This window comes from Musca domestica, unplaced genomic scaffold, assembly GCF_030504385.1.
Source record: "Musca domestica strain aabys unplaced genomic scaffold, Musca_domestica.polishedcontigs.V.1.1 10, whole genome shotgun sequence".
In the NCBI taxonomy this organism is placed as follows: Eukaryota; Metazoa; Arthropoda; class Insecta; order Diptera; family Muscidae; genus Musca; species Musca domestica.
In genome coordinates this window covers 12795496-12812240 of record NW_026712115.1, presented here as the reverse complement: position 1 = coordinate 12812240, position 16745 = coordinate 12795496, and the positions used below count along the sequence as shown (strand labels likewise).

General features: G+C 36.0%; 1 protein-coding gene across 1 annotated transcript; it reads right to left on the bottom strand.

Moving 5' to 3' along the window:
* Window positions 1–1099: 1099 nt before the first annotated feature.
* Window positions 1100–4112, bottom strand: LOC101892652 (IQ and AAA domain-containing protein 1-like). The gene has a single exon (XM_005177407.3). It carries the CDS (start codon window positions 3930–3932, stop codon window positions 1329–1331), a length of 2604 nt encoding a protein of 867 aa, XP_005177464.1. The 5' UTR covers window positions 3933–4112; the 3' UTR covers window positions 1100–1328.
* Between the last annotated feature and the right edge of the window lie 12633 nt (window positions 4113–16745).

The window sequence follows — 16745 nt, the reverse complement described above, 5'->3', positions numbered from 1 at the left end:
TGTTTATTTTCACACTATCTAATTTATGCACATTACATCTGTTTTTAAGCCTACAGGTATTAAGCAAAATACAAAGGTCCTTAAACAAATGTATGTTAATATACGATCGTCGTTGAATGTCATTTATTAATGCTAGTCAGAACTTGATCGAATGATCAAAAATCACTCTGATTTGGATAAGCGAGTTAGGGTTGGCGCATTGTTAGCCTCAAACAGTATATGGGAGCTACATTTAATTCTGAATAATGATTTCTGGAAAGAAATCGGCGGAGGTATCAGGTACCGAATATCATTGTTACCGAGGTTTTGGGAAGGTTTAAATATCGAATATTGGAGTTATTGCTATATCTGGAGCTATGTTCCCCAAATTATAAAAATTTTCTTCTACATATTCTACTCAGGTACATTTTGTTCGGTATGATATAACACTTTTGGTGAACAATAAATACTAAATAAGAAGAAATTATATATGGTAGATATATTCAAAACACCAATTAAAATGCACCTCTTGAGTCAGAAGAATTCATTTCATAGAACTGCATATACAAAATGAACCATATTTACAACAATGAGAATAGTTTTTCTTAAAAAGGCGGATATATTTATTTAGAAGTTGAAAGTATTAAAGTATTAAAGACGGCTGAGGTAAGCTCCGTTCAGACCCTGGCTCCATAAGGATTCACTAAACCTTATGAAATAAGGAGAGTAGATTTCTCTCCATCCTGAGATATTTTCTTAATTTCAATACTAAACTACAATCTACTTGTCTTCAAATGCGATAAGATGAATGTAGAATATAAGGGGGAATATGGAATATAGGGCACTTTATTGCCGAGATATTCGGGAGCAGATGTCCAGGCCTTCTCAGATGGATGGGAACTATTTCGGGTTCCGCAGATCAATGTAGGTACAATGGCTAGGTGCGGTTGTATGTTCTGACTAATGCATGCAATGAAATCTTCACGTAACAAAAGGTTTCTGCTTGATTTTTTCATCCTCTTAAATATGAAATAAACGACTTATCACTTATTTATAAAAATTCGTATGTATAAAAAACAGACAAGAAAACTCTTTATATTTAAAAAAAAAATATTGATAATTTTATTTGTCTGTTTCTCTTTCGAGACGAGCATATTGATCTGAAATTTGCAGATCACTACCATGACGTGGGTTAAGCGGCTCATTTGGTGTGGATGATGGCTTTAGGGGGCCGTTCTTTGGAAAGTTAAGCTCGTCTCGAAGGAGATACAAGCAAACAAATTCTCAAACATATGATCTTCTTCTCAGTAAGGCATAGCTCCATACTTAATTTGATAATGTTTTATTTTTTATTTTTTCTTCGGTGATTTTTTCAAAGCTTTCAATTTGGTGTATGGACTGATTTTATTATACCATTTCTCAAATTTTGCTACAATCTTGTCCGGTGGAGGGAACAATGGTTCGTTTCGTAGCATAAAATGGTGCATAAATTCCATGGGGTCAAGACCGTTTCTTTGAAGTTTCATGCGTCTTTTCAGATTTAGTGTATTTTGAGAATTGCCCACTATCTCTCCAGTATTGTATGAACGAAATACTTTTGTTAGGGCTGTAATTATGTAATCTTCGTATGCGTCTTCACCAATCAACTGCGACAACATATTCATCCATAGAAGATATATTGTTCCATATCCCGACTTTGGCACTAGGATTATCTTTTGGAAAATCTTCTTAAATTTAGGTTTCGCTTCCCATGGAGCATCACTTGTACCCAGAAGCATGATTTTGTCGTTTTTCTTGATTGTCTTCAAAACCTTCTTCGTTATGACCCTCTGCAGTAACGTGGGCCGTTTTTCAATTTGATCTTTTGGTATCTTCTTCCAGAACAATCGATGGACATCATTGATGAAGAGAATACTGGGTTGAAACTCCTTTGCGACTTTCATCACGATTTGAACAAAGTAATTGACACTGTCGGCAAATTGAAATGTTTTCTCAGGACTCAAATCGAGAAGAACCGCATCCAGTTCGGAGGCAATTACATTGCACAGGAGCTGTTTGCCGCAGTTTGCAGGCCCGATAATACAAATTGACTTTGGTTTATCCACGACGAAGTCCCCGTATCCAAGTAGGCAGTCTTGGATAACGGCTTTCATGTCAGCATGTTCGGGCCCTGTCGTTATGGCATTGTTATCGTCTCTAGTATCATCGGCCACAAAATTGTATTCCCCTATAAAATCGCTAAATGATCTGCCCATATGTTCCCCTATGATTCTCTTTTCTCGCAGTTCTTCGTATAGCGATTCGATTGTGCGGTGCTCTGTGATGTCTAATTTTTTTCGTTTTTTCCTTTCCGCCGGTGGCTTTGTTTTCTTCTCTTTTGGAGGTTTATACTTCTCTTTGTTGTCGGTGCATCGTGCCTTTTTGAGTAATTCGTATTCCAGTCTCATATAGCTATCGACAAGAGTTCGCAATTCCTTGTGGATTTTGGAAAGTTCGTTTTCGGTGACCCACTCTGAAATCGCTTCACTATTCTTGTTTAGGTATTCGTCCACAGTTCGCCATTCGACCGAATACCTTCTGATGGCCTCTTCAATTTTTTCGATATCTTTGCTAGAGCTTAATTGGTAGGCGATATCGTATACTCCCGCATCTTTCAACTTCTTGCGTCTCTTAGCTTCCTTTAGCTTCTTCTTTTTTATTTTTTCCTTTTCTATTAGTTTCTTCTGTTTCTCTTTGTCCGCCTTTGCTTTTTTCTCCTCTTTGGACATAGTTTGTGAATTCTGAAATTCTCTAAACTCTTCCAAGTTCATAGTTTCATCCAAGAGAACCAAAACAGTTCCATTCTTGGCAAATTCGGGATACGGATGGAAATCGCCAGCTTTATCATAAAATTCCTTAAACCACGCCCTTATGTGATCTGAAATATCCTCCATAATATTTGGAGCCCGTTCTTGTAACAATCTTGTGCGTTCGTCGGTTATCAACTTTTCAAATTTGGAGTCCAACATTTTTTTCTTCGAGTCGTCACGGTAGAGATCAAGGATACTTTGTGTGCGCTCGTGGGGTGCATGCAAATGCTTACTTCCGATCATTCCATAAAGTCGTTTTTGACACAACGAGTGCTTTTTAGCTAACTTCTTCGCTTTGTACACTCTCCAAGCGTTTTGAATGCACACAGCCGCTTTCTGCCTTTCTTCAGTCATGCCAACCTTATCACCCTCATAACAATTGCGTACTTGATTTGCTCGGTCTTTTAAAATATCTTGGCAACTTATGTTTGCTTTTACTATAGAGACATTGAACTTTGTCCTTTTCACCGGTATACTCAATGTCTGGCCCGGTTTATAAGTGAATTTGTATGTGACTCGCTTATCGAATCGAACTTTCAAATTGCTTTTGTCGAACATAATAGCGGCTCTGTATACTCGAGAACTTCTTGCTCTCTCGTGCGCCTGCAGAAGCGTAACACATTTAACCACATTTGCCTTTTCCTCGTTCAGTCTTCCCTCTTTTTCCAAGTCATCCATGCATAGACTATTGTCATAAAGGAAATTTTGATACGCCAGCGGCCTGGTGTACAGAAAGTCTGGCGAACGCCAAATGCACAAGTTATAGGGTGTGATCTTGCGAGGAATGAGAATCTGGTCCATGTAAACATATTCACTAAGCTCAATGCTACACAGTTCGCTTTTTAACATCTTGAGGGTCTGAATGGCGGGTCCCACTAGCTCCTTGATTACATCGCGTTTTTGCACCTGAAATGTTTTTCGGTGCAAATAAGTCAATTTGTCCACCAATTCGCCGTAAAAAATATACAATTCGGATAGTATTTGGAATGAAATGCGTGGATCGTCGATGGGCTCTCTCTTCTTTAGAACATTTTGTAGTTTTATTAAATGGCCAATGTTGCGTTTGGTAGCCACCCAAATTTTGTAGTTGAAATCGAAGGACATTATAATTTAGGTGAGTTACTTTTAAAAAATTTTATGAAAATGTCAAATATTCTTGTAAGGCAAGGTGATGGAAAACAAGGCCAAAATGTACGAAAAAGGACAACTAAACCAGCAACGATCAACGCTTTTGGAAACCAATATTCAACGTGTCATTGTTGAAATACGACCTCAAATGCTCGAAATGAAGGGACGAAAATAGTCGTGGGACCATATGCACGAAATTATATTTAACATTTAAATAACAAGAAATTATCTAACAAATATTTGTTTTTCAGCGAACGAAAACAAACGAGACGTTCCGCTCACTTGAAGTCACAAATTTTAAAATTATTTTTGATCATTTTGTACTTCAAACAGAACTATACCACAAACATTTCAAAGCCAAAAGTACACAGACAATACGATTGCCTTAATGTACTTCGGGGGTGATTTGTCGAGCTGTATCATTTTCGAACGAATCACCGGGAAACGTTTCCAAACGATTTCTGTGCGTAATGATGACTGCTACATTTTGAGGCATCATTCTAAATATTGCTTTTTAACATTGTTTCCATTGTATGATGGACGTAATAAATAAATAAAAAGGCACGGTTTTGTTTCGTACTTCAAGAAAATAGGGAACAAAACGATTGCAAACGTTTGGTAAAGTTTACTGTCGTACGCTGTTTTTTGCCATTTTATAACTTGTCATCTATTTTATTTAAATTTAAAAACAATAACAAGTTCCTAGAAAAACTCCCTAGATGTGATTGACTTCAATACTTTCATTCGTACCCTTAAAAAAACGCATACGGCATCTGCTGATTGGAATTTTTTCGTTGGTAATGGTTAGAGCATCATTCGTACCCTTAAAAAAACGCATACGGCATCTGCTGATTGGAATTTTTTCGTTGGTAATGGTTAGAGCATCCGTTGTCTGTATATTCATTACCACATTGAAATGTTTGTAGTTTTGTTTGGAATACAAAACTATTAAAAAATAAAAGTTTGTGACTTCGTGTAAGCGGTACATTAATCGTTTCGTTTATTTTTGTACGCTGATAAAAAGTGTGGCTCAACTCCAGGGAACGAAAACAAACGAAACTATTAACGCACCACTTACACAAACTTTTTCATTCGTTTTGAACTCCAAACAAAACAATGTCAGAAACATTTCAATGCAGGAAGTACACAAACAATACGATTGCCTTAATGTACTTCCGTTGTGATTTGCCGAGCTGTATCGTTTGCGAACGAATCGTCGGGAAACGTTTCCAATCCAGTAGAGTACATTTTAGTTTTGTTTTTGTTTTCACTCATCTACACAAACAGTACAAATTAAACAAGTAAAAAGGCTGTAAGTTCGGCCGGGCCGAATTTTAAATACCCTCCACCATTTGGAACGAATTAGAAAATTTAAAAAAAAAAAAATAATAATAAATAAATAAAATCCATTGAAAATTCTGTTAAAATCTTTAAAATACTTAATATCGGAAGGTGCCGATATATTGGGGGATATACGATATTGTGGACCTACATAGACAAATCTATGTCTGGGGGCAAAGTACTCACAAGGAACTCCTTGTGTGGATTTTCAGATAATTCCATTGGGAAATGTGGCTAAAATCATCAAAATACCGAATATCAGGGGTACCGTTATATGGAGGCTATACGATATCGTTAACCCATATAGAGAACTCTCTGTCAGGGGGTAAAGTGCTCACAAAGAACCCCTTGTGTAGAATTTCTGACAATTCCGTTAAAAAATGTGGCTAAAATCATTAAAATACCGAATATCGGGGGGGTACCGTTATATGGGGGCTATACGATATCGTGGACCGATATAGCCCATCTTCGAACTTGACCTGCCTGCAGACAAAAGAGAGATCTGTGCAAAATTTTAGCTTCCTATCTTAATTCATTTAGACTGTAGCGTGATTACAACAGACGGACGGACAGAATTTTAGAATTTTACGCTGATCAAGAATATATATACTTTGTTGGGGCTGAAATGATTATTTCGATGAGTTACAAACGAAATGAGGAACTTAATATACCCTCCATACTATGTATGGTGGAGGGTATAAAAACAAGACCCGTTGTCTTATTATCTGTTTTGTTTCGTTTAGTACTTCGAGAAAATACAGAACGAAACAATTGCAAACGCTTCCTATAGTTTATTTTCGTACGCTACTAAAATCATCAAAACGCCGAGTATCGGGAGGATAAGTGCTATAGAAAAACGTTGACCTATAAAGAAATTGTTCAGGTAAGAACCCTTTACAATGTTTAATTACCAAAACGTTGACATACATAGAAAATCGTCTACTACAATGCCTGATATGTTTTCAGACCAACAAATACTAAATTTGAAACACGCCCCTTTACAAATGAGTTTAAAAACTTTGACTAAAATGTAATGCCAAATATGAGGAGGTACAAGCGTATGGGGGCTATACGAAAACGTGGACTTATATAGACAATGTTCTGCCACAGAAGGTAGAGCCCACTATAAACTCGCTGAAATCGTCAAAATTCCGAATATTTGGAGTTGCCGTTAAGTGGGGGCTATATGGAAACGATGACCCATATCGTTCATCTTCGAACTAGAATTGCTTGCAGACAAAATACAGCTAAGCTTCCTATCAAATGCCTTATGGACTCTAGCATGATTACAATAGACGGACGGACGTATATGATCAAGAATATATATACTTTTTTGGGTCTAAAATGATTATTTCGAAATGACAAACTTAATATACCCACCATACTGTGTAAAACGTATGGTGGAGGGTATAAAAAAGTCCTAAAGATTTCGATTCCAATGTTCCCAATAAATAGATCAACAGTGATTAGTATGTGACATAAATAAGTGTAATGAACTGGCCTGTATTTCAGATTTTCGTAAATGAGAGTTACTCTCTAGTGTAACTAAGTATTAACCTAGCTTTTATGTAATAAAAACATACGAAAAAAACATTGCAGATAATGGTGTTAAAACTAGCTCCTACTCTAACAATGGCAGTGGCGTTATTGAAATCAAATATTTCTTGACACACCATTTGGGCAGGTTAATGGCTAACATCCATTTGATGCCAACAATTCTGTTTCAATTAAGACATTTTTCTCTGTCTTCTCGCCGCCTCCGTTTTTCAATGAGTTCTTTGATGTCCTTTCACATCTCTAAAAGTTCTCCACAATGCAAAGGTGCTGTTTCAGGTCATGGCGGTTTTTGCTACCGCTTTTGGGTGAAAAGTTTAAGTACTTTACAAAATTGCAAGTCAGAGAGAACAAAAAACTCAAAAGTGCATTAATTCCTGGTTTTTCTTTTTAATGCACTTTCACATTTTCCCAAGGAATATCATTTAAACTTTCTCATATTGCGACCACTTGTGGACCGTAACAATTTTATTTAATTACAAAAATTGCAAAAGTTTTCTAAGGATCGTCGTGGACGTCGTCTTCGTTTGCCGTTTCGTCATAATTAAAATTAAAAATGCATTTCAATTTTCATATTAAGGTCCATTCGGTTAATGGACAGGTAAGTTGTTCATTCGAATTTTACTTCACAATTGACACAGCAAATTTGCTTGGGACAATGTGATTTTCCTCAAACTTGAGTGGTTATATTCTACAAAAATACAATGGCGATAAATGTCAAAGAGAGTTCCATTAACACTGTGCAACACAAAAAAATAAGTATAGGAATAACCAAGTAGGTTATGAAAATAGAGCTAAAAAAGTATTCGGTTGTATCAACATTTTAAAAGTTTATGTCTCAAAGTTATGTAAAGTTAAGAAGGTAATGTCATGCAATCTTTGCATTTTTTTTTTCAAATTATACATTTGACAACATCTTATTGTGAAATGCTCTGCTCCAGAACCTGCAAGAATCTACAAGTTTTTCAATTGTTTTCCATCTCACAGCGTTACCTAAAATTCGACGTAGCGTATATAGATATGTGAAATAATGGTAGAATTAAGCTTAAGAACTTGAAAAGTATCCAAACAATTCCGCTTAAAGGAAAGCTGTTATTTGAGGGCTATACGAAGACGTGGTTCTTCATAAGGAATTTTTGTCATCGGCTGTAGTACCCATTACGAACGTTAAATACGAAATTTGAAACAATTTCTATGAATAATGTCCCGAAATTCATCAAAATACCGAATAAAGAGAAGTACCGTTGTATGGGGGCTATAAGATATCGCGTACCTATATAGACAATTATCTTCCTGGGGGTAAAGTATTCAGAAGGAAATCCTTGTGTGGATTTTCAGACAATTCCATCTAAATACCGAATATTGGGAGGTACAGTTATTTGGGGGATCAAGATGATCACAGGGTGAAATGAAAAAACTGCAACCAACTTCAGAATGCTGTCATTTCAAAGCCACTTGTCCGACAGCTGCTAAAATTATTCCAGTGACAGTTCATTATATTGTTTAAAAGCTTGCAAAAGCAGTTTGGTGAAAATCTTCCACAAAAAAGTTATCCGTGATGGAATTCCAGCGTGATGTTGTGATTTCTTTATATTTGGCTCCGATGAGAAAACATTCGTTGTCCAGCAGTTTGTAAACAAACAAAATTATCGTGTTTACTTGCCAAAGGGTCAGCTGAAAATGTGCACCTTATTTTGGCTACCAGAACTCAAGCGCCTGCCATGGTGATGGTGTGGACCGCCATAACAGCCGATGGTCGCTCTCCGCTCGTATTAATCGACCGTGGCATCTGAATAAATGTTGAATATTATCGCGAAAATATTCTGGAGGGTGCATTAAAGCCTTGGGCACGCAAACATTTTGGCCGCAAACCTTGGACATTCCAACAGGACTCAGCACCATCTCACTCAGCACGCGCCAACCAAGAATGGTTTCAAAATGAGGTTCCTTGCTTCATTTCCAGCGCACAATGGCCACCAAAATGTCCGGATACTAATCCGCTGGACTAATGCGTCTGGAGTATTTTGGGAAACAAGGTTGGCACTAAAAAATACCAAAGTGTCGATCACCTCAAGCTACCGCTTCGCTGGGAATGGGCCAAAGTACCGCAGAGCAACATACGGGCAGCGTGTGTCGGTTTCAGAAATGTTATAAGTCAAAAAAAAAAAAAAAGAAAAAAAAAACTGCTCTGTTCCAGAACCTGCAATAATGTATTATTTCTGAATTTTTTTTTTCAATATCATAAAGGGAAAATCGATTATGGTAGTATTTATCATTGATTTTGGCAACATTTAATTGTGATTATTACAAAAAAAATTGGAAATCCTTAAAATATTCAGACGTTTGCGAAACCAACTACCATACACCCATTTGCAAGAAAGGCGTTTTATTTCGCAGTTTAAAATTTATTTCCTTTCTTTTTTCGATAAATTCAACACACAAAATCTGTAACATTTATGACTTTTAACTATTCTACCGTTCGCGGGATAGCGAACAACAACAAAAAAGGATGTCATGGTGTTAATAACAGCTTGTCCGCTGCACGAAGAACTCAAACATTTTGGAAAACGCTGAGATTGTTTGACGTGTAAAAATTGCAAAACTTTGCCATTCATCATCGTTCCACGGCCATATGAGACCGAGGAAGCGGTTCATATGATGGGAAAAGTACAATCAAAGTCTCCCTTGAACATGCACGCTAAATATCGTCCGTCCGTCCGTACGTCCTAACGTTCACTCATCGTCGTATTTTGGCTTTGTTGGGTCTTGTTAACTACGGCTCTGAAATTATGAATGAAGTTTCATTTGGAAACGATTTCAGAGTATTAGTTTTGTCAGCTCTGCGCGTGTGGATGATGTTGTGTTCTAGTTATCATGTTTAGTGGAATTTGATTCTTTTTCCAAAGTCCCTGAAAGTTTGTCTTGCACCCGAAAACTATTACAACAATGAGGGTATTTCGAATTACATGCAAAAGTTTTGATGTCGTTTCCATCACCACGGTTAGGGATTGAAATGTCGAAGGACTTTGTTCCAGTTTTGATTGAGGAAGCAATGAAAACGAAAAGCAGCGAACATACTGTTTTTAAATTCTAAAATATAATGGACGCCAAGGTGGATGCCATAATGGGCAGATATATATTATTTTTTAAATTGAAGATTTATTTTACGAAATTAATTAGAAATTCGTTTTGTTTACTTGTTTTTAACTAAAATCTCCAAAAATGCATTTATTTTGAAGAAAGGATGTTATAATGAAAACCGACAGCGTGAATGTGATTCTTTTCTTTTTCTTAAGCAAGTGATAACAAAACTGCACTACTAAAGAAAGATATAAGAACTGCCCTATGATTAATAGCCCAGCAAAATGTTCGGTGACAAACTATGAGTCGAGTTATAGGCGCAGTGATCTGTCATAGATCTCTTTTCTAGATGATTTTTACACTAGAGTGACACATGATATTACCAATTCTATGACATGACATTTGTCGCCAATTCTTTATGGTAGCTTTTTTCAACAGTTTAAAGTTAGGCTTTTTATGTTCGTAATGAATTTTAAATATAACCAATGTCAAATTATGAAATAGCATAAAAATATATACAGGGTGAGATGAAAAACTGCAACAAACTCCATAATATTTACATTTTTTTTAAATTTTACTGAATGAAAGCAAATAGTGTCGGAAATAGCATTAAATTTTAGAATAAGTTTAGATTTGTTCGAATTGGTCAACTTTGGCACGAATTATGGCCTTCAAACTGCCAATTTAACCGTCACACGCTGTCCGAATGTTGCTCTGCGGGTGGCGCGTGCAGAGTGCGATGGTGCCGAGTCCTGTTGGAATGTACAAGGTTGGGGCCAAAATGTTTGCGTGTCCAAGGCTTTAATACATCCTCCAGAATATTTTCGCGATAATATTCGGCATTTATTCTGATACCAAGTCGATTAATACGAGCGGAGAGCGACCATCAGCTGTTATGGCGGTCCACACCATCACCATGGCAGGCGCTTGAGTTCTGGTAGCCAAAATAAGGTTCACATTTTCAGCTGACCTCTTTGACAAGTAAACACAATAATTTTGTTTGTTTACAAACTGCTGAACAACGAATGTTTTCTCCTCGGAGAAAACCAAATTCGGCAGTTCACCACTTTCGGCCAAGCGAAGCAACTCTTTAGCTCTTTTCAGTCTATTTTCTTTCTGTTGCTGTGTAAGTTCTTGCACTTTTTGGGATTTCAATGGCCTTATCTTGAGCTCATTTATCAATATTTGCCGAATGGCCACTGCGACGCGGGTTTCGTTCAAGTCGCTTCTTTACTTTTCGAACCATTTCTGCTGATGTTGCTGTTTTCTTCCGTGCATTTCCTTGACGTCAGGCTACGCTACCAGTATCACGGTAACGAGCGATGGTACGAGACACAGAATACTTATTCACATTTAAATGCTGGAGTGCTCTAACGATAGCCACTTGTGGTTTTCCAAATATAAAGAAATCACACTTGAATTCCATCACGAATAACTTTTTTTGTAGAAAATTCTCACCAAAAATTCTTTTGTACGCTTGTAAACAATATAATGAGCTGTTACTGGAATAATTTTAACAGCTATCGGACGAGTGGCTTAGAAATGACAGCATTCTGAAGTTGGTTGCAGTTTTTTCATCTTACCCTGTATTTTGTAGATAATATCTTGACATTTAACATTTAAATGTAAGTTCATCCATATTGCCACTCAAACTATTATGCACAAAGGTTATTCTTGAGGTCCAATTTTTGACCATTTTTTCGAGCATTTGGGGGCATGTTTCGTTGCTGGGTTTATCCACGTAAATTAATGACTAAAGGTATGCGCATAAAAAATAATCGAGTGACGTCAAATTACGTAAACCCGGAGGCCAACTCACCGATCCATTTCTCGAAATAAGGTTGTCGTTGAAATTTTCTTTCAATAAGTACACTGTTTCGCCCGCCGTATGACAAGTGGCACCATTTTATTGCAACCATGTTCTAGAGGGATGATTTGCCAAACAATACTGGGTAGAGACGTCATGTTAAACTGCCAGACAAGAAAGTAATTCATATTAAAACCAGTAAAGAAAGTCTTAAATCGGGCGGGGCCGACTTTATGATACCCTACACCACTTTGCTGATTTAGTAGAGCTCCGCATAACAATTAAAAGTTTTTATGGGAGAATTCAATCATACACGCTATGATTATAATTATAATTTCAGGTTCAAAGGACTAAATATGCCGAGTCATTTGTATCTTTGAAATTCGGACTTGTACTGCCCATTTGGTGCACAATTAGTTTGAAATCTGATAAAGATATATGTGGTAGCTATATCCAAATCGGAACCGATCTCGATAAAATTTGGCAAATATATTTCTGAGCTGTACTTGATATATTTCCCTGAATATCGTTGTTACGGAGTGCATATTACGGCTGTGGGTAACAAATATAACAAATCGGATGAACAGTATATTTGGGAGCTATAGCTATATCTGAACCGATCTTCACCAAATTTGATTAGTGCAAGATCCAAACAAATGATTAGTGCAAAATTTCATCTGGATAGGGCAATAAATGCAAACTGTACTTTGTTTACAAAAATACATGGACAGACAGACGGGCGGACGGACATGCGTAAATCGACTAGGAATGTGATTCTATGAAGATCATCAAAAGGAACTATGAGTCTATCTCGTTTCCTTTTGCCTGTTACAAACAAATGCACAAAGACATAATACCGTGACCACCTTGTGGTGTAGGGTATAAAAACACTCTCTGTATCCATTGGAAGGCCTAACATCAGAAGGCCTGATATCATCAGTATTTTGATGGTTTTAATATTTCATGTTCTCAATAGATACCAAATACTGGGCCTCACAATATCCGGTATTCTGCCGCATTTTTCAACGTAATTGATAACAATTTCCCAGCGAACCAAATGTGGGATGTAGACGCGTCTGCTTACAGTCGGAAGTTGTTTTACGACGTGTCTGGCCGTATGTATGAATTCTGCTAAAATTGTCGTTTAATGGTTTGTTTACTGGTTTCTCTTCTGCTTGTGTGTTAATATTTTTTGCAAACAGGCAATTAGTGTTCAAAGATAGTTGAAAGTAGCTTTATTATAATGTTTCAGAGTAATAGCAAACTATTAACTTTAAATAAAAAAGAGGTTTCCACTTTGCAGCTTGTTTTATTTTCAACAGCAGATCCATTAAGGAGAGGTTATGGAATGTTTCGCTCTATCACGTACACAATGTTAGTGTCCAGGTATCATTATACCCTCAGCCATATGGCTACAGAGGGTATATACCATTTGATACGGCCAAAACGAACCTAGTCGAAATAACGGTTTTAGACCCTAGGTCTCTTTGGATCAAATCCGTTTCAAGACATTTGGAGTCGATCTAGCGATGTCCGTCGAAGGGAGTATCCGATTTGGTCCAAACTTGGTACATCGTAATATTTTTGTCAAACTTAGATCGAATCCGGAGATGGGCAATATCGGTCGGTTCACTCCATCAAGTGCCTCTCCCACAAAGGGTCAACATTTTGAATAATTAGAATTAGAAAAATTTTGAATAATTAGAACTCTTATAAAATGTGTTGTAAGAGTCCGATTGTCTTCAAATTTTACACATCCGAATGTTTTTATTAACCCAAGGTCTGGTGCGAAGATGGAATATATCGGTCCACTCTTTCTGGTAAATCCCCCACAAAAGGTCGACCTTTTTAACATTTTCTAAAAATTATCACATCTCAAAGTGAAGGAATCAAAGTAGCCCAAGGCTGGCACGTTGCAATATTAGGTGTGCCTGGTTACCCTAAAGTTTGTAAAAATTGTTACAAATTGTTACGGGAAGTCGTCTGTTAACCCAAAAGTTCTGCAAAAGAGAGCGGTTGGAGAGAGAAATTTTGATAGTTCTTTCAGTGAGAGTTTGCAAATTCTTGCTGGAAAAATTTCTTCTTGCAATCGCTTGCAACTCTTCTTCTTCTCATTCATCGACATTCAATCAGATGTTTTCTATTGTTTGTTTATTTATTTTTCTGCTTTCAATTTGAAAATATTTTTTTGGAATTAGCAAGACTAATAGTTTTTGGAGAACAACTTTACAAAATGTGAAAAACGTAAATGTTAATATGTAATAAGAAAATAAAAGACTATTTTCAACATTTTTATTTAAAAAACTTGTAAAATTAGTATTGCTTCCTTTGTTTTAATTCTCCTTATGGGGGACAAATTGGTTTGTTTTGACAAATCAGCTGATTAGTTGCAAGCTTCTGCAGGAACACCGTCTGTTTACTTTTCGCATTTTCCTTGCAAAAGAGAATAAAACTACCTTACTCTCTCAGAAAGAAGTTACTGGACAATTTCTGCAGGAAAAGTAACCAGACACACCTATTATATCATATTTATTCCGGTCCGATACGAAATGGACAATATTGGCCCATTCCTTCGGAACATACTCCAATATTTGAATAATAATAACAGAAGGCAATATATATATTTAAAAACCGACTGAAAATTGTTAACTTGTTTTCAATATAAACCATCCTAGACACAATACAAACTATTGTTCCAAATTTCAAATCTGTACATCAAATTTTATCTCAGCATCGTGATTTCAACAGACTGAAAGACTTTATAGGTTCTTCAATGAATATTTTGAGGTGTTACGAACGGAATGAAAAAATTTAATATACCCTCCTTTCCATGGTGAAGGGCTTAAAAAGAAGTTATCCAATGATATTGTTGATTGTATGATATTGTTTGATACTCTGCAAGAACTAAACTCCGGTGCCTTTCAACGAAGCACAGCATTGTGTACGTGATAGAGCGAACCATTCAATGTCTGCACAACAAGACTGCTCTATCCCCATAATGGATCTGCTGTTAAAAATCAAAGAAGCTGCGAAGCGGGAATCCTTTATTAGGTAGGATGAAAAGTTCGCTATAACTATAACAGAAAAATTAAGAAATAATATAAGTAAATATAGATATTAATAATAAAGGACAATTCTAAATAAAAATATAGTTCCTTTTGGAAAAAAAATTTTGATAGTAGGTGATATGAGATTTAACTCCCAGGCGAAAACGTAAATTAAAAAAAATTAAAATCTTTTGTTATGTTCCTTTCTATATATGTAAAAGTTTCATTTGATTTGCAAAAAAATTTAATGTCCACTTCAGAGGTTTTATTTCCGCTGCAAAATATTTCATTTCAATTGCAAAAGGGTTCTATTTATTTGAAAATGCTATATGTATACAACTTTAATCGATATCAGGTTTATTGTGCACAAATGGATAATATCAACCCAAATGGAGTAAATTATGGCACTTCCGACAGAATTCAGCCTAGAAGTAAGTACTTTAAATTTGGTGAAAATTTAAAGATAAGATATAGCTTAGCTCCCATATGTATATTTCATCCGACTTGGGTCCCTCTCATGCGTAATATGCCTTCCACAACAATAATCTTTTGTATCAGATATCTGATACAGTTCAGAAATAAGTGTTAAAATTTTGTCAAGATCGGTTCAGATTTGGATATATATATATATATATATATATATATATATATATATCTTTATCCGATATCAGGTTTTTTGTGCACCAAATGGCTAATATCAGCCCAAATGGAGTGAATTGTGGCATTTCCGGCCGAATTCAGCTTAGAAGCTCCCATAAATATGTTTTAATAATATACTTATCAAGTTATATTATGCACAATACAGCAATGTTATTCGGTTCATATTTGGTATGATTTACTTTATATAAACCAACAGGTTCGAAAGTCGGCTAAAACTACAACACGTCAACCACTCCATATAACTTTCGGTCAGAAGTCGGACCGAATTCGTATCCGACATTGGAAGTTTCTTCCGTCTTTCGGTTCGAGGTCGGGCCGAACTCGGAGAGTTTGATTCGCTGGGTTGTTATTTAGAGTTTGTAATGGTTTGTACCTCCTGTGACAGAACTATATTTCTCTTAAACTAAGCTGAAAGCATAATATATATTACTAGCTTAACCCGGTGCCCTGTACTACCCCTTCTGTTTTTATATTCATTGAAAATTTTATATATGAATATTTTGTGGTTTTTAAATAAAAATGAAATAAATACCAAATTTAAAAAAAAATATTTTTGTAAACTGTAGAATATACAATGTTTTTTGTTTCTCCTTCAGGAGCGTAAACAAACAAATCGCTTGGTCTACCAATGTGTGAGCATGTCAGGTACAGTTGATCGTGAGAAAAACAGGAACATGGAACATTTGTCCCTGGGATTTATTAATTGTGCTGTGTTAATTGTGTTGCTATTAGAGGGATCCGAGGTAACAATACAACTGGACGCACATACTATCCCGTAATAATCGTAGCCTCAAATAAATTAATGTGTATTTTTTTACTGTTATCCTAATACCATTTCAAAGGTGTAGTGGGTTTATGTTTCCTAATCAAAAAAAAAAAAAAAATAAATAAAAAAAATAAAAATAAAATAAAATAATATCCAAATCTGAACCGATTTGAATATCATTTGACAATAGTTATTTTCATACCCTCCACCATACTATGGAGGGTATATTAACTTTATCATTCCGTTTGTAACTCCTCGAAATATGTTTTATATATATTCTTGATCAACGTAAAATTCTAAGTCGATTTAGCGATGTCCATCTGTCTGTTGTAATCACGTATTCTTTCGAACGAATTGAGATAGAAGGCTAAAATTTTGCACATATGTTTATTTTTCCAGTAGGCAGGTTAAGTTCGTAAATGGGCCACATAAAGGTACCTCCCAACAATTCGTAAATGGGCCATATAAAGGTACCTCCAACATTCGGTATTTTGATGATTTTAGCGACATTATTCATCGTAATTGTTTCAAAT

What these genes read in the sequence shown, in the direction of transcription:
- LOC101892652 (XM_005177407.3), bottom strand. Translation starts at nt 3,932, where the DNA reads ATGTCCTTCGATTTCAACTACAAAATTTGGGTGGCTACCAAACGCAAC.